This window comes from Rhinatrema bivittatum, chromosome 14, assembly GCF_901001135.1.
Source record: "Rhinatrema bivittatum chromosome 14, aRhiBiv1.1, whole genome shotgun sequence".
Lineage (NCBI taxonomy): Eukaryota > Metazoa > Chordata > Amphibia > Gymnophiona > Rhinatrematidae > Rhinatrema > Rhinatrema bivittatum.
The window spans coordinates 9,875,024-9,895,618 of NC_042628.1; the positions used below are offsets into that span (position 1 = coordinate 9,875,024).

The 20,595-nt window shown below is 42.1% G+C and overlaps 1 protein-coding gene across 2 annotated transcripts in view; it reads right to left on the reverse strand.

Moving 5' to 3' along the window:
- Positions 1 to 20,595, reverse strand: part of SDK1 (sidekick cell adhesion molecule 1) — a 728,283-nt gene that overhangs the window by 58,958 nt on the left and 648,730 nt on the right. The window contains exons 32-34 of one of the 2 annotated variants that reach the window (XM_029576917.1): positions 20,248 to 20,318; positions 11,305 to 11,467; positions 5,203 to 5,304 (exon numbers count right to left, since the gene is read on the reverse strand). In XM_029576917.1, the coding sequence (XP_029432777.1) occupies positions 5,203 to 5,304; positions 11,305 to 11,467; positions 20,248 to 20,318 (336 nt within the window). The remainder of the gene's footprint in view (positions 1 to 5,202; positions 5,305 to 11,304; positions 11,468 to 20,247; positions 20,319 to 20,595) is intronic. The other variant, XM_029576918.1, reaches the window with a different exon arrangement.

Sequence of the window (20,595 nt, forward strand, 5' to 3'; positions counted from 1 at the left end):
AAATTATGGCACATGGAACCTTTTTTTTGCTTTTTCTTTCTATTTTCTCCATCTTGTCTCTGTAGTGATTTGTAATTCAATGATCCTCAGCTAGACAAGAGCTGGAAGGGAAGCCGAAGAAGGCTGAACCCTTTGGTGATAGAGCTGGCCAGACTACTGAAAGGTTTACATGCAAATGGTTGCAAATTCAGTCGTCTTCTGATTTTTTTTCACGTGTTCTTGCATTTTTTTTTCTTTTAACCTGAAATTCATTAAATTTATCTGCACTATCTCCTTAAATTACTAGAACAGATAAATTCACGCTGCTATGCAATGCATAAGCCTCTAGCAACACTCTATGGTATTACAAGGACATATTATATGAGTGGTCATCATTCCCTCTGCATACAGTATTTAAAGTGGTGTTTGCATTTAGATAACTTGCGCTATTTAACAACTGTTTCCTATGTACCACCAAAATAAGTAAGAGTGAGAACACAGCGGAGAATGATGTCACCGACACCCACACTCAGGCCGATTCAATAAGAAGCCTGGGAGAATGGCACTCCTTGTTGAGCGCCCGCTCTCCCAATGCACGCCCAACCACTTCTCCTGGGCCTGTGGTCCTGTGTTTAAATGAGGGGTTGCGCTAAAAAGGAGGCGCTAGGGATGATAGCGCGTCCCTAGCGCCTCCTTATTAGCAGCAACCCAGGAGAGGCGGCTGTCAGCGGGTTCAGGAAACCGATGCTCAGTTTTACAAGCGTTGGTTTTCCCGAACCCACTGACAGCCATAGCTTAGGAAAACTTTCGTTGGTAAAATTGAGTGTCCGCTCTCCTAACCTGATTGGCTGTCACATTTAAAAACATTTTTTTTATTTTAACATTTTTGGTTCCTCCGACTTAATATTGCTAGGATGTTACGTTGGAGGGTGTACAGAAAAGCAGTTTTTTTCTGCTTTTCTGTACACTTTTTCGGGCTGCTCAGAAATTAATGCCCACTATTAGTTTCTGGGGGGGGGGGTTTGGCCGCACGTTTTCGACGCTCGTGGCCACCATGATAGGATTTAGCAGAAGAAGAGAACCAGAAAGCAGGACCTAACTGCTCTCGGCATGTGCTATCAATTCAAAATAGGGAGAAAATTAACTGCAGATGATGTCTCTCATTGTGTAAGGTGGTCCTGGCAGGAAGCAGTTCAACACACCACATCTGACTTTCCAGGAAGCTACAACCATCCGACAAAGATGCAACACCCATGAAGTGAGTTGGTGACAAAATTATGCATCCAGCACTGATAGTCTGTCTCTTTCTAAGCCCTTCATGTACCTTTTTTGGCAGCCTGTCAGTGATGTTTATTAGGAGAAAAAATAAATCAGAGCAATAATCTGCTGCCTTAGCAACTCTAGAGAGTCAAGGTCAGCCGTATCATCATCAGTTCTACTGACAACTGTCGCTTCCCCCTTCTCCTTCACACAAATTCATGATCTTTTCAAGTCAAATGAGTATGTAAAGCATTCTGAGCTTTCAGTTAACCACCAACCCCTGTACGGCTATATAAATTGCATCTTCATTTTCCTTCAGTGCAGGTGCCCCTGGTGAGAGAGAGGGGTAGGAAACCAGAAGGTGCCTGTATCTATTCCGTCACCCCATGTCCTAACTGCCTCTGCGATCTTGTGTCAATGAGGTGAAATCATATCCTGTGAGCCTGGAGCAGCCATCCAGCTGGGTGGTATCACAAGCCTAGCTGCACTCACCGGCATGATCTCAGGCCGTGATGTGGAGGCAGCATTCTCAGTCCACCAAATAAGAGGTGGCGATCTCAGCCATTGCACAACAGTGACTCCTAGTGGCCAGACTCAGGGTGCAGGTGTACCAGGTTTTTGAGGGAGTTACAGTCTAGGGCCTCTGGCTGAGGACTGTGGCTGTAATGGCTGGGCAAATCAGAAAGTGTGGAAGGAGGGGGGGGGGGGGGGCGGGGAGGAGAGGGTTAAAAATATTGGGAAACCCCTCAGACAGTTGGGAGTGAAGGCTCATGGCGCCCATACGCCCAAATAAGGGCAATTTCTGATTGAGATGGAAATCCAAAGGAAAAGCCAGAAACCTCTGGTGTGCCAGTGTTGTTAAGTGGACAGGAATAGCCTTCCCTTCCTCCGTGCTTGCTGCATGGTCCAGCTTTTTTGGTGGTGGATATTGTTAACTCCTGAAATGCAGCATTAAGTACAATGCAAGATTCAGGGTTCAGGTCTCCTTCCCAATCAGGCTGGTGATGGTAGCTGGTGGTGGGGGATTTATCAATGGGATGGAAGTACATGGCTCTTTCCCTTTCAGACAGATGTTTACAGGTTGAAACTTGGGATCCTTTGATATGCACAGCAAGGAGTTTGAACATCAAGAGGGCATTTTTCAAACTACCTGGATTGCTGAAAAGTCTGCAGGTGCTTTTTACCTGCGGCCTTTCCATCAAATTTTTTTTTTTTTTAAAGGAAAATTGTGCACGCACGTTTATTTTCAAAATTGCTGCAGGGAAAAGGACCCTGCAGTGATTTGCAACTGCTTTTCCTGCAGATATTTTTTTCCAACCAAAGCTACATGCTTACAGGTGAATTTGCAAAGGAGTTACGCACGTAAATGTAATACACCATTAAAGCAATTTTCAAAAGCCATTTACTCATATTAACACGGGTAAAACCTAAGGCAAGTCAATGACATATATTGTAGCAATTTTCAAAAGCTCACTTACACAGGCAAAGTGCTTATACATGTGTAAAGCCCAGTTTTAAGCCTGTAAATGCTTTTGAAAATCAGGCCCATAGTTTTGAAAATGCAAAACTGTGTAATTTAATTTTCTCCCTGACCTTAGCCTGCCCCCCCACTACAATGCGGATAAAAGTTTGTTCCTAATGGAACGATGCACGTGGACAATTTTCAGGCACACGATTTATGTGGGTAAATCCCTCTAAAACTGCCCTCTCTATGAATCAGTTTGTGATATGCTGAAGATATGATGAAATTCAGTATTTTCTCTGGGATAAGGATTACATTTTGGGTGTCTGGGTAATGTGTCTAGTTTGACAGCTGTTACAAAATGCTGGGTTTTTTTTCACCTTTCAGTGTGGTATTGGATTTGAACTCTGTCACTGACCTTTGAACTAGCGAGATACGTGGATTCTTGCTTCATGGGATTCAGTTTCCATCATTCTGCTCCATATTACTAAGCCATTTTATTCGCCTTCCTGACTGATGCCAAGCAAGGCTTTCCCAAGAATAAAACTTATTTTTAATTATTATTCTGCAGGCATATGGACCCTTATAAAATTTAAAGCCTTTCATCCTCACACCCAGCTACTTTTCTTACCTCGCCTAATCACTGATCACTCCTTGGTCTTTTAGTGACAAATGAAAGGCCAAATTCCGATGTAATTCCATGACGAAGGAGGTTTTTTTCTTTTAATCAAGCTATCTTAGGACCTGCAGTAATACCAGTTTCTATAAATTCACAACAAACACTTACCACCCGCCCTTCAAACTGAAGTTTCAGGTACACAACCCAGATGTTCTACAAATTAACCAAGCGAGACCGTGGCTCACCATGCACTGGGGATTGAGCAGGCATCAAAGATGACCTCCTTCCTTAAAAGCTGAAAACAGATTTCCATTTCTCTGTAATTTGTCAAAAATGTTCCTTTGGACTCATTGTACAATCACAGACATATTGTTAATTTGACAAAGCAGGGGTACCTTGCTCGGGGGAATTTAACAGAAAGCAAGTATATCCCCAAGCAGCTTATTGCATTGGATATAAGATGTTCTTATGCTAAAAAAATGCCCAGCAGTAATGCAAGTATCTTAAATGGCTCATAGGGAACCCACACCCACACTGGAGTTTTAAGTATCTTAGTAGAACTCTGCTATTATGAAGGGCACCCATGTCTCGTATAAGAAACAGAGCAGTCAACGAGCCAGACTCACTTACCACTAGAGATGTGAATCGTGTCCTCGATCGTCTTAACGATCGATTTCGGCTGGGAGGGGGAGGGAATCGTATTGTTGCCGTTTGGATGTGTAAACTATCGTGAAAAATTGTTAAAATCGTGAGCCAACCCCCTAAAACCCACCCCCGACCCTTTAAATTAAATCCCCCACCCTCCCGAACCCCCCCCAAATGCTTTAAATTACCTGGGGATCCAGCAGTGGTCCAGAACGGTGGCGGTCTGGAACGGCCCCCTCAATTGAATCCTGTTGTCTTCAGCCGGCGCCATTTTGCAAAATGGCCGCCGCAAAATTGAGTGCAGGAGGTCGTTCAGCAGCGGTCCGGAACCCCCGCTGAACGACCTCCTGCAGTCGATCTCCTGCCGGCGCCATTTTCCGTACGGAAAACGATTCGCGGCAAGAAATCGCTTCCTGAACCCCGCTGGACTCCCAGAAACTTTTGGCCAGCTTGGGGGGGCCTCCTGACCCCCACAAGACTTGCCAAAAGTCCAGCGGGGGTCCTCCTTCGTCGAATCGTTTTTGTCTATGGCCGCCGCCATTTTGCAGCGGCCATTTTGCAAAATGGCGCTGGCTGAAGACAACAGGATTCAATTGAGGGGGCCGTTCCGGACCGCCGCCGTTCTGGACCACCGCTGGATCCCCAGGTAATTTAAAGCATTGGGGGGGGGGGGTTCGGGAGGGTGGGGGATTTAATTTAAAGGGTTGGGGGTGGGTTTTAGGGGGTTTTAGTGTGCCGGTTTTCCTGCCCTCCCCCTTCCCCCGATTTACGATTTTTTAACGATAAATCGGGGGAATTGGTATTGTATCGTGGCCCTAACGATTTTTGACGTTTTAAAATATATCGGACGATATTTTAAATCGTCAAAAAACGATTCACATCCCTACTTACCACCCTTCCCCCTTAACAGCTGAAGACCAGTTAGGTAACCTCTTTTTTCTAACTGGCCAACTGGCAGAAGACATCGCTGTCTGCTGCTGCTATGCGCCCATTTATAAGCCTAGAGCAAAGCTGGGTAATGCAAGGCACAGCAGACAGTGGCTCCAAAACGAATCTCAAAAACACAAATTCTGAGAACGCAGCTCTTCCAGTCTGAAAAGCAGTAATGAGAACCTCCTATCTGAGCATTTTCATACAATTCTGGGTTTGCTGTCACTCTCATGCAATGCTTTGAGGCTCCATTCTGATCATGCACTGGTCGGCTGATGGCATTCAGCTTTTGTTGCTCCGTCATTACCTGCTTCCCCAACAAAGACTTCAACAGGTGAGCTAGGTGGGCTCTCGCCAATGACGTTGTATGCAGTCATCACAACTTCATACTTCTTGTACTTCTTCAGCTCTGGAAAGTTAAAAAGTTGAGGTCAATTAGGTGCACGTCCCTCCATGCACATCCCTCGCTCTCAACACTGATTTTATTCAGCTTCTGGTCGGCTGCAATTATCTCTCACTGAATCTACACTGACATTCTAGAAACAGGAAAACGTTTACGGAGATGCTCTGCATTAAAAGTAGGAGAGTTGCAGATGTCACAGATACAGCTCAGAAGTGTCTGTATGCGAAGAATACCATTTATTTTCTACTGCTTCATAGTTGTATCAAATTGCTGGAGATGATCCTTCTTCCCAACCAGCACGGGCTAGAATGGGCAGCCTGAATCCTCCTGATGCTCTTTCTCCCTAGCCAGGGGGCAGCAATTTCTTAACTTACAGAGAGCGGGCTGAGAATACTCTGACACGCGTGAGAAGACAGCGAGGAGAAAAGAAAAGCAGACAAATATTTAGGGAATGAAAATGAAGTACAGTAGCATGCCAGCGGGAAGAAGGCTAAAGGCCTAACCCAACGCCCACAAGCTCTTCCGCGTGTACGGGATACGGATTTTAATTACAGATGACAGACCAAACATTCAGAGCTCCAGGCTGGACATTTCTAGCTAACAAGAGGAAGGGGGAGCATTGACTGTTCAATGCAATTCAGTTCTGTGGTCTCACCGTTAATTATTTACAATCGTCATGCTGCAGGCCAGGCACATGCTACTAATGTTCTCTTCTCACATGTTGCTCGTGCTAAACTTTGCTGTTGTAAATCACAGAATGGCTTCAAACAGAAAAGCTTATAAAAGAGGAAAATGACACAAAAAAAAAGATTCCCATGTCCCTTTTCCCGAGTGGCTCTTTGATCCGCCCTGTAGGGCCAAGCCAGCAGCAGTCGCTGCACTGTGTGGCTGCTCCCTGGCTGGCCCTGTGACTGGCTAATGCCAGAGAGACAGACCCCTACTGATAAAGTCTGGATGCCAATGAAACAAAAACAAAAGCCATAAATGGAAAGTACCTTTTCGGTAATGAAGTGGTCGGTCACAAATTATTGAGCGTGAGTTATAATATATATTTTTTTAAAGGGATTAAATGAGGAAAAACCTGCCATGAATCATTCCATGGTACTACATTTGTTAATGGATACAAGAAAAGCCCCACAGTCCAACATCTGCATTAGGCCTGATGGCTCAGCGGCAAACTCTTTCCATTGACATAATCAGAGCAGCTGGCGTTCTGCAAAGGGAGCATTCACAGCTCCTGCAGGGGTTTTAGTGAACTCTGGACATCGGGAAACGGCAACACCTAGGGCCGTGACTGCAAGGCTCTGAAGGGAGACCTGGTGCATGTTCCCCAGCTGAAGATCATTGCTACAATGATTAGGAGCAAAAGGAGTGGGGAGGAAGATATAAAATATGGGAAAAATAGGGGTCAATTATGAATGAAGGTTCATGGGGTTACACAACAAGGTATTGTGCAACTGAAGGCATTCACTGGTTTCTCACACCTTTATCAATCATATAATATCTTAACTAAACACATAGGGTAGTCACAAAAATATATCACCAAAAGAATCAATCATGATACAAATGTACACAGTGACATAAAAAGAAATACATATATTACAAAAGAAAAATACACACTATTGGGTAAATTTTAAATGGGCCACGCGCGTAAAATACAGGGGTTATGTGCGTGGCCAGCCTGTGCCAGCGCGCGCATGTTACAAAATCGGCGCGTTCATGTGTGCGCGCCGGGAAGCGCACGCACATGGACAGGCACGTGTAAGTTTAAAAATCTACCCCTATATTATTAATTTATTAAACAATTTGAATGACATATAAAAAAAACAAAACAGATGTAACTAAATAAATATTAAAAAAAATAAAAAAAACAAAATATGACAAATTTTCAAGGAGGAATCCAATACATGACTAACACATAAATTACATTGAAACACTATATTGACAAATAAAAAACCGAAAAATAAACTCCTAAAACAAAACAACAAAAAGCAACGGGAAAAAACAAAAACAGAGAACAACAAATGCACTTGACAGGCAAAATTCTAACTGATCAATACTCACGCACTATCTGAAGAGATAGTGTGAAGATACTTTGAGGGCTTGCATTTGGATGAATTCGGATTAAAAGGGTTTTGGGAGTGAGCAGTTTTTATATAATTCATAGCTGCGTGTGATTATTGATCAGTTTGAATTTTGTAAGCTCATTGTACAGTGTAAGACAACACTCGAAGTTTTCTTTTTGTCTTTTCCTTGTGGTAATTGGAACATGAAGCTTTGCATTGAAGAAGCCCATAGTGGGTAAAACAAGGGTTCTTTTGTTGGGGCATGGTGAAACTAGAGGGAAGAGGACGAATGCGAAGAAAAGCAAGTGGCTCTTACAGGATAACAATGCCTGTCAAGTGCATTTGTTGTTCTCTATTTTTGTTTTTTCACATTGCTTTTTGTTGTTTTGATTTAGGAGTTTGTTATTTTTGAGTATTTTATGTGTTAATATAGGGGTAGATTTTAAAAGGTGCAGGTGCACATGGACGCGTGGATGTTATAAAATCCGTGGGCCGCACATGCATGTGCAGGCGGTGTGCGCGTGGGGGGGGGGGGGGGGGGGGGGGATTTTAGTAAGTTACGTGTGGCGATGCAATTGGGCCTTCCCTGTTCCCTTCTAGTCCGCTCCAATGAAGGAGCGGCCTGGGAGAGAACTTCCCTCCGCACCTACCTAAACTCCCTCCCTCTTCCCCTCTCCTCTCCTCCCCACCCCCTAAACCCTTCCTTAAAACGTACTTTTTTTTTTTGGTTTCTTACTTACCGCTCCTCTGGAGCAGAAGAAATCTGCACGTGCCGGCCAGCTATTGGCATGAGCTTCCCCAGGACAGCGGCCTTCGTCTCGTCCAGACCACGCCCCTGTCCCGCCCCTTTTTCAGGGCCCAGCACTTGTGCGTGTATCGGCACTCACACACGTGGCTGAGCCCTTTTGAAAATGCGTGCGGCGTGCGCAGGGACTGGCCACACACGTAAGTGCCAGTATTTGTGTGCGTGCCCGTTTTAAAATTTGGCAGATAATGTTTCAGTGAAATTTATCTGATAGTCATGTATTGGATTCATCCTTGAAAATTTGTCATATTTTGTATTACAACTTTTATATTTATTCAGTTACAGCTGTTTTTTTTAAATGTTTTTAAAACTGTTTAATAAATTGATAATATGGGGGCAATATTCAGCCGCTGAGTGGTGGGGCTAGTTAGCTGGATAAACTTATTCAGCTAAGTAGCAGGGTATATTCAGTGGCATGGTCGCACTGCTGAATATACCTGGCTAACAAGGTTAGCCACATGTGTTTATACAACTATCATTAGGATAGGTCAGCAGCACAACCAGAGTTAGCAGCATATCATAAGCGGCTAACTCCGAATATCAGAGTTAGCCACTTAATTTATGTGGCTAACTCTGCTCCTCTCCGGAACCCCCTGATTTATGCGCCTACATTCTAGCCGCATAAATAGTCATCCAGCTAGAATTTAGGTGCATAAGTCTTTTAATATGCCGGTTTGTCCATTTAGATGGATAACTTTTCAGTTATTCGTTTAAATGGCTTTTGAATATCAACCGTATTATGTTTATTTTTCTTTTTGTGATATATATTTCTTTGTTTTTTGTCACTCTGCATATTTGTTTCATGATTGATTATTTTGTGATATTATTTTGCAAAGATTATATGATTTTAGTTAAGATATTATAGGTCTCTTTTTAGATATACAGTATATGATTGATCGAGGTGTTATACCCCAACAGAGGTCAGCTCTGATTGAGCTGGAAGCCCAAGAAGCTGAAGGAAATTTCTGGGCCGTAAAAAAATATTTACATTAGTAGGTTCCATGGATATCTGAAACGGCAAACACTGTGGAGGTCACTATGGGCTTCCTCAATGCAGGACAGCCCACAGTTTTATGGATGAAAAGAACTGTATTTAAACTCCCACGAACAAACGAACTTGTGGTGGACATCTTGAAAAAGGCTGAGGGAATTCTGTTTGCAGAGCTGTTTCCATAAATTCTCCAACAAGAAGGCAGTGTGCACTTAAGAGTTAATTCATAAGACGTTAATGCTGAGCTGCTGCTCACTGTCTTGTGGCTGCTTTAGGCTAAGCAAAGCAGAAAGCTTGTTACTGTGCAGGGAAATAGGTTTTGTAAGTGATGCAGCCGAGACAGAAAGAACTGATGTAGTGTACATAGAGCCTAGTGCCTTGAAGGGCAATCACATATTGTCATTCTACTGGAACCTATTAAAAGCATTGCTTTGAAAGAGGATTGTGCAAATATATGGAATGGGAAAATACATCAATTAAGATATTGAGAAAAGCAAACATACATATATAAATATTTAAAAAAGGAATATATATATATATATATACACACACACACACACACACACACACAGTCACAAACAATTTAGATTTGTTACAGGACTACTTGAATAAGACATGAATGAAGACAGAGAGGTACAAATTCAGAGGCATTTAAGCTGGATAACTCACAAGTTATCCTGCTGAATATTTTGGAGTGCTACTCAGCTAAATCTTAGCTGGATAACGTAGGGTATTTCTGGGAGGTTAGCTGGATATATTCAGCAGTGCGGCTGTACCACTGAATATCCTCTAAACTCAGCCAGATAAAAGTTTATCCGGCTAATTTTGCAGTCCATCCAGTTACTGAATACGGACCTCAGAATGCAACTGCTCTCTTATGGGGGCAATTTTCAGTCACCTGACAGTGTTGCAAAGTGCATGTGCACTACCAGGGGACCTTGACTTTGAAAAGGAGGTAGCATAAAGTACATAGACACATCAGTCCTGTGGACAGCTGAGTGAGGGGTAAAATAGCAGGCAAGTGTTTGAAAATCTCATGATTGAATGCAGTTTCACTCCTCCAGCCTGGACTCTGGGAACACCTTTTTCTGTGCACTGTGGAAGTCCGCCCTGCAGTGGGAGCAGTTTATAAAATACTACGTAGCTCTGCTCTAAAAGTACACGCATATGTTTTAGCATGCGTGAATATTTTCATACCTACTATATGAACATGTGTGTGTATAATTTGGGTGCAAAAAATATATAGCATGTATTCATAATAACATGGAGGTAGGCATTTTATAAAGTATGCATGTATACCTTTTTGAAATACTTGCATGCATACTTGGAATTACCAGTTCACTGATACCCAGTCCTTTGTAATTTCATCTAGACCCTCTAGCAGTTCATCCTGAACCCCAACCAGTTTACCCAGACCTCCCATCCCAAACCTGCAGACAACAAACAAGTCCAATTTCACTTGTGCAAGTCAATTAGCAGGTGAAAAAGTGCACACATAGGTTTGGAAAGGTACACATGTATATCTCTTACAAAATCACAACTAGCGTGCATAATCCTGAACCCCATCTCACAATGCCTCTTGACCTCCCCTATTTTTCCCCTGGGAAAATGTACATGCAAAATAAAACATACATGCACACTCTTGTTTTAAAATAGCATATACATGCATACATGCTTCTTACATATGACTATGCTATTTTTATGCTTGAAACTTTTTTAAAATTCATTTATTAAGGACAATATTTGTCTAACATGAAATTTATTATCAGTCCATATATATATACTGTATATTGCTCTAACTCATTAAGTTATGTGCCAAGGTATAAAATATTCTCCAATAGGATGTAAGATGGTGAAAGAGAAAGAGAGGGGCTAAGATTGCAACCTTAAGCATGTCGGCACAGTATCACCCTTTTCTATAGATCATAAAAAAAACACCCTCATGTTTGCAGAAACCCATATGCTTCCAAACCACATTCAATGTCACCTGTCAGTGTCTAGCTGTCTGCACACCGGGCAGAATACAGTCTTATAAACTTGAAAACCGAGCATTCTCTCTAAGCCTAGGAAAGGTGTTAAATAATGTAGAACTGATGGATACTATAACAGTGGACAGCCATCAGTGGTGCATGCTGAGTACTTACCTGCTAACTCCGCTTGTAAAGCCAATGGATTTGGAATGGTTTTGGATTCTGTCTCTGGCCCATTCTCAGACTCCAGCTCCCGATAATGAATGCGGTATCCTACTAAAGCGCCATTAACACTCTCATCCTTTGGAGGCTGCAAGAATGTCAAACTGTGAGGCCGCTTGAAAAAAAGAAGTAGGACAAATAAATTCAAAACAAGACAAAAAAAACGTAAGGTGGTTCCTGCTGGGCTGTGCACCAACAAACGTAAATTACTGAGACGCTCTGTGAACTGAACTGCAGTGGGGTCTGTGGTGATGAGAGATGCACTGTGGGTAAAATGGTTTCTATGGAGGGGTGTAAGGGTCTGTGGTAAAACATGTTTTATCACATAATACAGGTTGGCTAGTATATATCATTTGAATAAATAAGTTAGAATTTGACAAACATGTATTCTTACCATTCAAGCCTGGATACCACCTGGACAAAACCCTTACAAAGTTATGTTCTCTTTATACTGCAAGTTCTAGTTACTGCAGAACTCTGAGTTAAAGCATTTATTCACACTAACTAATCTTGCCCATTTTCTTGCTTCTTCTGGTTTGTTGAGCTCATTCCTGGTCATAATCCCCCCTCCCCCCCATGTATTTTCACACTTATGCCCACCCTTTTTGGAATAAAATGTGTTTCCCCTTTCATATGGCCATGCATTCTGTTTTTAATATTCTTTTCATGCTGTATTCTAGGGATCTGCATTCGTTTTTAACGAATTGTACATGTGAACCGAAAAAGGCCATTTTTGATTCATTCTGAATGGAATAAACCAAAAATGGCCTTTCACAAGCAAACTAAAAAAAATGTAAAAAAAAAAAAAATTAAAAAAGGCTTCCCAGAGGCCTTCCAGTCCCCTCTCTCCTCCTAGAAAGCCAGCTGTAGTTTTGCTGGGATAATTTTCAAAGTGAAGTTACACGTGTAAGTTCCCTTTGAAAATTGCTGTAACATAGGCACATAAAAGCTTGCAAATATATGTTATAAAATGACCCCCTTTAGCAACCATCTGGCACCCCAGAAACAATCTCTGAGAAATATTTCTGCTTATATTCTTTTTTTTTTTTTTTAACTTCTTCTGGCTGAATCACCAAGAGCTTTTGCTGCTTCTTACACCTACCTAGCTCAAGATACGCTCCTTGGTTTAATGATAGCTCACTGTTGTTGTGGAAATGACCAATGTCAGAAGCCCCGGGCTATGATTTCAAATAATGGTAAGCCTATCGATCAGAAAAACAACCCAAAAACTAGCAGGGCCCTTGTTTTCAAAGTATTCCCTAAGGCGTCAGTTGCTTTAATTTCTCAGTAACCAGTATAGCAATATCGTGGCACAGAGGACAGCTGATCAATACTTCCCACATAGCCATTCTGCTGTAGGTTTAGTGATTCTAATTTGTGTTCTAATTGATGCTTCATAAGGGGTTTGCCACTTGAACACTCAGCAGTCAGATATTTAACAGTTACTTGGTGAAAGGTGAAAGATTCAAAATGATTATGCCCAGAAAAAACTGGGTCTTTAGCAAGAAAAATGTTGCATTTGACTTTGTTAACAAAAAGCCCAGTGAATCATGCAGGAAAATAGGACGATGTGACCATCTGAGATTGAGCTCTGTGGCTTTCCTAGGGGGCCAATGCAATCAAAGCGCGCAGTAAAACGGGCGCTCGTATTGAGCGCCCGTTTTACTAATGCGTGCATAGCCACCTCTTCTGGGCGTCCGATGCAATAATCAAACGAGCTGCTGCGCTGAAAAGGACGCACTAGGGAGAATTGTGTGTCCCTGGCGCTCCAACGCGTTGGGTGCCCAGGAGACATGGCCGTGCGCGGGTTAGGAAAACGGACGCTCGATACAAGCATCCGCTTTATCATAAGCTGGCTGAGCCAACGTCACTTGAGATAGGATCCCTTACTTCTTACACGAGAGAATGGCCAGCAGAAAAAGTAAACCGTTCCATGGTTTAAGGAAAAATAGTAAAATGGACTAATTCTTGACAGCTTATCGTGCAACATGCCGAATCCACAAAATAAGAAAGGCTTTATTTAAACAGGATGCATTAGCTGAGCAGCGATTTTCTGCATTGGGGGGGGGGGGGGGGGGGGGGAGGTAATAGCTAATAGCCTCTTCTACATGGCATTTACATGTGATGAGCGCTCTTAGCTATGCGTGAGTTTGGACTCATTAATCCCCTTATTGCATTGGGTGTTGGCCTCACGTGTCCAAAACGCGCGTCCAATAGCTTAATTAAGCTGTGCACTAGGCTGAGCACATTTTATTGCACCAGCCCGCTTGAGTGGCAAAGATGGCTAGAATTCTATCTGTGAGGTTGCCATACTGATGCTCATTGATTCTAGAACGGAAGTATAGTGCTGAGATAAAGTTTGTCACCCCCCTAGGATGGTTTGTATTTTATCACAGTTTATATTCAAGGTGTTGTTAACTCAATAGACCACTTTTAGATACTTTGGACCTCTACTCTGGAATTTATTACCTTGACATCTCTGAGCTGAGCAAAATTATCTGAAGATTAGGAAATAAGTTAAAACTTGAATGTTTGAGTGGCCATTTGTTAGTTATATTATATTGAAAAACTGAGAAGGTAAGCCTTTAAAAGGATATACAGTTGGTCTTATTATTGGTTGTTTTTATTACTGTTTTATTGAGATGTATATTTATATTTTGATGTTATATTATTATATGTATGCATTATTATTATTGATGATGTTCCGTGCCTTGGTGTTTATGATTGGCAACTAATCAAATAAGAATAAATAAATAACTCAGATAAAAAGATATATTTTGATTATTTATTCAACAAAAGAATTCAACAATAAGTATACTTGGGTGAAAAGTATGTGAGCCCTTCATTCATTAACTGGTAGCACCTCTTTGAGCAGCAATAGCTTCAACAAACTGTCTCCTGTGATTGTTGATCAGTATCTAATATCACCCTTCTGACCCATACAGAACCTGTTTCAAATTTGTGACATGTAAAGGCTTCCTTCCATGAGCAGCTCATTTAAGGTCTTGCCATTTTCAATACGGTTTAGGTCGGGATTTTTACTTGACAAATCCAAAAGATCTAATCTCTTCTTTTTGACTCAACTGTTCAGAGATTTTTATGCCAAACGTCTGGCGGGTCATCCAAGTACTCTTTGGTGAACCTGTGGTAGGCAGCAATGCTCTTTTAGACAGCAGTGGTTTCTTCTTAATTATTCTCCCATGAACACCATTCCCATTCAGTTTTTTCCTGAAGGCTGATGCATGAACCCTCACATCAACCGCTGCTAGAGAGGTCTGCAGATCTTTAGATGTTAGTCTGGAGTTCTTTGCGACTTTGTGGATGATTTTCTAGTTTGCTCTTGGGTGATCTTGGCTGGATGACCACTCCTGGGTAAGACACTGTAATCTTCAACCTTTTCTATTTTTAGACTGTGTGTCTGACAGTAGATGGATGGAGCATGTTTATATAAATGGTCTTGTAACCCTGTGCAGACAGATGAGCATCAATTACTCTGTTTCGTAGGTTCTCTGAAATTTCTTTTGATCATGACTTTTATGATGAAGATCAAACTCAAAACCATTTGGACCTTTATGTAGGACAGGTTCCTAAAACCAGTAATGCAGATTTACTCTACAGGGTGGTACTTGTTACTCAATTATTTAAGCACCTACTTCTAATTAGTCAATTAATTGTGCTAAGGAAATAAGGGGTTCACTTACTATTTCACACACAGATTCTGAATTAGTCTTATTGTTCCTATTTTGAACATTATTGTGTATCAAGAAACAGAGAATTATTTAACGTGTACCTTTTTAATTGCAAAAGAAAAGACTCATTTCAATTAAACACAGATATCATGGCATTAACTTGTAATTTTCATTATACTTGGGGTTCACAAACTGTCTCAGTACTGTAGCTCCCCATCCTAGGAAAGCTCTTGCTTAATCCCAGGAAACAGAATTTCAAAGGGAAGGGGGCTCAATCAGGATCTTGCTAATGAAATGGAAATGAACAAATGAAAAACTCTGTGTCACCAGGACACAAGAACTGAAACTATCTTTGATGATCTTGTAGATTGTATGCTTAAGACACCGCCTTCTAAAGAAAAAATACAGAATCCATTTCCACTAAGGTACTTCAGCTAGCAGAACACCCAGAAACCTACTATTTAAAGAGCAGGTACTGTCAAATCTTTACATGGAATTCCCCGATTTTAAACACATATACATGTAAGCAAGCTACTATAAACTAGGGTCCTGTCGCCATGAGCCTTACAATGTGGACTGAGCAGCATCTGGATCTGAGTGATGTAAAAAAATGGTTTTCAACCCTGTAGAGACCGCAAGCCACCATTTCCAATGTGAAGGAATATAAAAATATGTCAAACCCCCCTGTGTGCTCTCCTGGGAATGACAAATGTTCTGCAAGAATCAGCATCCAGCACTCAGTGTTAACTAGTTGGGAAAAGGGTTGTACTGTTTAGCCTGCCCAGAGAACAGCACTACATAGCTAGCAGAGGAGGACGCCAAAGGAATGCTGGGAGACCATTTAAGGTAGAAAAGGTTCAATTTGGCTGGCTCTGTCTGGGTGTGCAGGGCGGGGACGGCCAGATGTTGGAGCCAGGAACCAGGAAGAGAGGAGTGCATCTGGCAGTCCTACAATCAATTTTTCTGAAGAGCTAATTATCAAGAGGGAGACGTCTGCACTGTGAGGAAATAGAAAGACAGACAGCTGTTCTTGCTTCATAGCCGAGTTACAAGTAAAATCCCAACAAGGGACAGAGGAGCCAGGAGCTGAGATGCTTCCTTTCCAGAGATATCCATACCCAGAAGCACATGGCTGGATCACCCTCCTAAGAGACTTGAGTTACATAATCTAAACTTTGCACAGAGAGTATCTTAGCAGAGGATGGAGAAGGTTGATTTCCTTGCCTTTTTCACAAATTCAGTATCTCACTTCAGCCTTTCAGCCGAAGTCAAGCATAAACCCTTGCTGGCAGGTACGGGGAAAGAAAAACTGGTGTCCTAAGTGAGTTGGGAGGGGGGACCTTGGCCTATTTGTTTGAGCGGCTAAATTTAGCCATTCAGTGGGGGAAAATGTTTTCACATTAGAGGTTTAGACAGCTAACTCCCAAAGTTAGCCATCTTTACCCTTTGAAAGTCCACCCTGAAGGGTTTCCAGATTACTCCTCTGTAGCCACCAATTCTCATAATTCACTTGAAAGTCCTCTCCCTCCATAGGTCAAGTGGTTATGAAATCTGATTTCAAACTGAAAGAGAGAGGCAACAGTTTCAGCTTAACTTATCTTTAGGGTTACTATGACATTTCTTATAGGCCAATATCATGCACTGGGTGAGCATGGGTGACTTCCAGTAAAGGGTGCTCAGACAGGGAGCTCATTATTTGCTAGTATCTTCTTGCAATTTCATCTGTAAATCAAAACCTGGGGTACACGCTGTCATTCTCTGAACATAGCAATGAAACACACTGGCACCTCTATATTTCTCTATTTAAAGCTCACTTATCTGCTTTTCCTTTAAAGGAAGTTTTGAGAGGCTTCACCTCTTTGCTGTTAGTGTCTGCTAACACCGAAACCATTGATATTAGGAAGATTATATTTTTTTCAGCTCCACTTTGGGGGCAATTTTCAGTTTGCCAGCCTGATACAAGGTATGCAGATACTTTTGTGGGCATGCAAAAGCAGTGAATTGTCTAAGAGAAAGCACGTGGGTGCCTGCATACTTTGCCCAGGTGAAGGAATGGGGCAAAACTACATGTGTACATTTGAAAAATCCAGTTTTATGTGGACAGTTTACTCCTCCGATCTAAAAACACCCACAGGAATGCCTCTTTTTAATACTGCTGAAAGACCATAGGTGTGAAATTATGCACATATTTTTAGCCGCTCTGAGGGGTTCATTTTGACCCATGGGACTCAGATAGATCCCTCTGAAAATTGTTCTCTTTATGAAAATGTCTTTGCTCTTCTGATCTGCTCCCAAGAGGTGGTACTCTTCCTCCTGCCTCTTGTCTGTTATGTCTGGATACTGAAATGTGATTTACAGCTAAACCATCTACATGTCCCACCTCCCCAGCCATCTAATGCTCCTGAGCTTCAAAATATTCTAACTCTCATCCAGTCTTCACCTCTCTCTCTGACATTATGTTATGTTCGTTAACTGTCATCACACCGCTGTTGTCTCTCTGTATTCTTCTTCTCCTCATCCTTTCAGCTGGAGACATCAATCTCAGTCCTGGTCCTGTCCCCTCATCCATGTACTTCAACCCTTTGCCTCTTTAATCGTATCCCTCTCTCCCACCTTCGTGCCTCTTCTCTTTCTCTCATATGCTCCCTGTGGAAAGACCACTATTTCCAGTAAGCTTGCATCTTTCTCTCTCCTTCCCTCCACCCTTTTACTCTGACTGAGACTTGGCTTTCCCCTAAGGACTCTGCTTCTGTTGCTGCCCAGTCATGGAGGTTATCATTTCTCCTGTATATTATGCTAAGTAGGCTATGGAGGTGGTGTATAGGAGAAATGGAATAGGCTACTTTTTTACTCCTTCAGCAAGTTTCAAACCTTTCTTCCATTTCAACCTTTGTCTAAGGCCCATGCCATCCATCTTTTCACCCCACTTTCACTCTGGCTAGCTGTCACTACTCGTCCCCCTGATAAGTCCCCCTCTTCCTTTCTTGCTGACTTTGATTCCTGGCATTCCTTGAACTAATTTCCCCTTCCCTAATTCTTGGGGACTTTATTCTCCATGTTGATGACCCTTCTGATTCTCCTCACCTTAACCTCCTCATTTGATCTCAAGCTATACTCTACTGCTTCCACTCACCAGCATTGCCACTGCCTTGACCTAGCCCTAGCCCTTGCTTCCAATTACTTTTCCTCTGACTTCTCTACCTTTCTTCTTCCCTTCTCTGACCATCATCCAATAACTTTCACATTTAACCTCCCGCAGTCTCACCAATCACCGCCAACACCTTTAGGAATATCCAGATTATTCATCACTACATCCAGTACTTTCATCTTTCCTCTCCTCTGCAACCTCATCAGTCTATTATTGAGACAGTTTCTGCTTATAACACTATAACCTGCTCTGATTTTGTCACTTTTGCTCCAACCCTCCTCTGTCCTGTAAGGCTTGCCAAATCCCAACTTTAGTTCACCTCTAAAAATTGCTTCCTATGTTCTAGAAACTGAACTGCAGAACATCTCTGGCTGCAATTCCATTTCCATGCTGACATCATACAAATTTCATGCTCACCTTCTTCCAGTCTGTTATTATACTGGCCAAGCAAGATTATTATGTCCTTCTGACAAACACTCTTGCCACACTCACCTTCCTCCTCACACTTCCTATATTGGTCACTGAGACAGATGTTGGCTTGATAGACTTTTGATATGACACAGTATGGCATTTATTGTGTACTTAAGCTGTTATGCGCCCACTCCAGTCTGACTTTTGCCCTCTACATTCCACAGAAACTACTCTTGCAAACTTTCCAGTGACCTCTTCGTGGCCAACATCAGGGGCCTTTATTTGATCCTCATCCTCGTTGACCTATTTGCTGCTTTTGACACCATCGATCACCATTTTCTCCTTGACACACTATTCAATTGGATTTTGGGACTGCTCTATCTTGATTTTCTTCTTGCCTATTCAATTTTACTTTTGCTTTATGCTCTTGGGCTTCGTTGTCCACTACTATCCCGTTATCATTCAGCATGCCTTAGTGCTCTGATCTTCTTCCACTGCTTTCAGTACCAGTTTTATACTGATGAATCCCAGATCTACTTATATACACTAGAAATCTCACCAAGAATACAGTCCCATATCTGAACCTACTTGTCTGATATTGCCACCTAGATGTTCCTCCGCATGGCCAAATTGGTACTTTATGTCTTTCCCTCGAAAACCCACTTCCACTCTTTCCTCTTGTTCTGTCTTTGTCGATGGCACTCTCATTATCCCAGTTTCCTCTGCCTGTAATCATCTTTACATGCAGCTTCTTTACACACATCCAAAACACTGCAAAATTGTGTCTTTCTCTACAACATGGGTAAAATTCATCCCTCCCTTTCTGAGCAAGCTACCAAATGCTCATCCATTCTCTCTTCACTGTCACTTTGAATACTGCAACTTGCTCTTTGTGGGCCTCCCAGTGAACCATCTGTCTCCTCTATAATCTATTCAAAATTCTGTTGCATGACTTAACTTCCTCCACCATTGTTTTGACCATGTAACTCCTCTTCTCAAGTTACTATGTTAGTTTCTTATCTTCTTCCACATACAGTTCAAGCTTCTCTTACCCACCTACAAATGCATTCATTCTTCAGCAACTCATTAGCTATCTTCTATTCTCTATCCTTACACCTTTCCTTGTGAATTCTATTCATGGGGCAAGCTGCTCTCATCGGTGCCCTCCTCCACTGCCAGCTCCAGATTCTACTCTTTCTACTTTGCTATGTTGTACACCTGGAATAGACTTCCTGAGGTGGTGTATCAAGCTGCCTCTCTCTGGCCAAATTCAAATCCAGTCTAAAAACTCACTTTTTTGAGGCTGCTTTTAAATCCTAACCATTTCTCTACAATATATATACTTCTCACAGACTCTTGTTTGTGTCTTGACTAGATTGTAAGCTCCATGGAGAACAAATTATCTCTTATGTGCATCTGTACAGTGCATTAGTAGCACTTTAGAAATGATAAATAGAAGTAGTTGTATTAATAGTAGTACACCAAAGGGCCAGGGGGGAATTAAGCTGCTGTTTTCCTCAGAATTCCTACTGTGGTCATTTATTATCTATTGTCATCATTCCAACTGCAAGACAGGTCTTAAAAATAAAACAAAGCTTCTGCCAGACTAGGATATTAATGGAGAACGTTTACTTCTAGTTATCTTACCTGCCACCGGATGAGCACTGAGGTAGTAGTATGAGGGGTCACTGACACAAAACTTGGGGGCTCATCTGGAACTGAACGAAATAGAAAATTATTCCATGGAAGTATAGAAGGATAAAGCATTGCCTAACAAGGGCTTGAAGTTTCTGCTCACATGACTGGTCAGTGGTTGAGCCTATTTTGTATAAATTCACCCCTTGCCCTGCACTTATGCATCCTATATTAGCCCAGGACACAAAGGGGGAGCACTGACTATGGTCTCACACACACTGCATGTCACAAACTCTGGGAGAAAGTCTGGACTTGCTAAGACCAGAGCTTTGAGGTGGTCATTAGCTTCCATACTAAAAT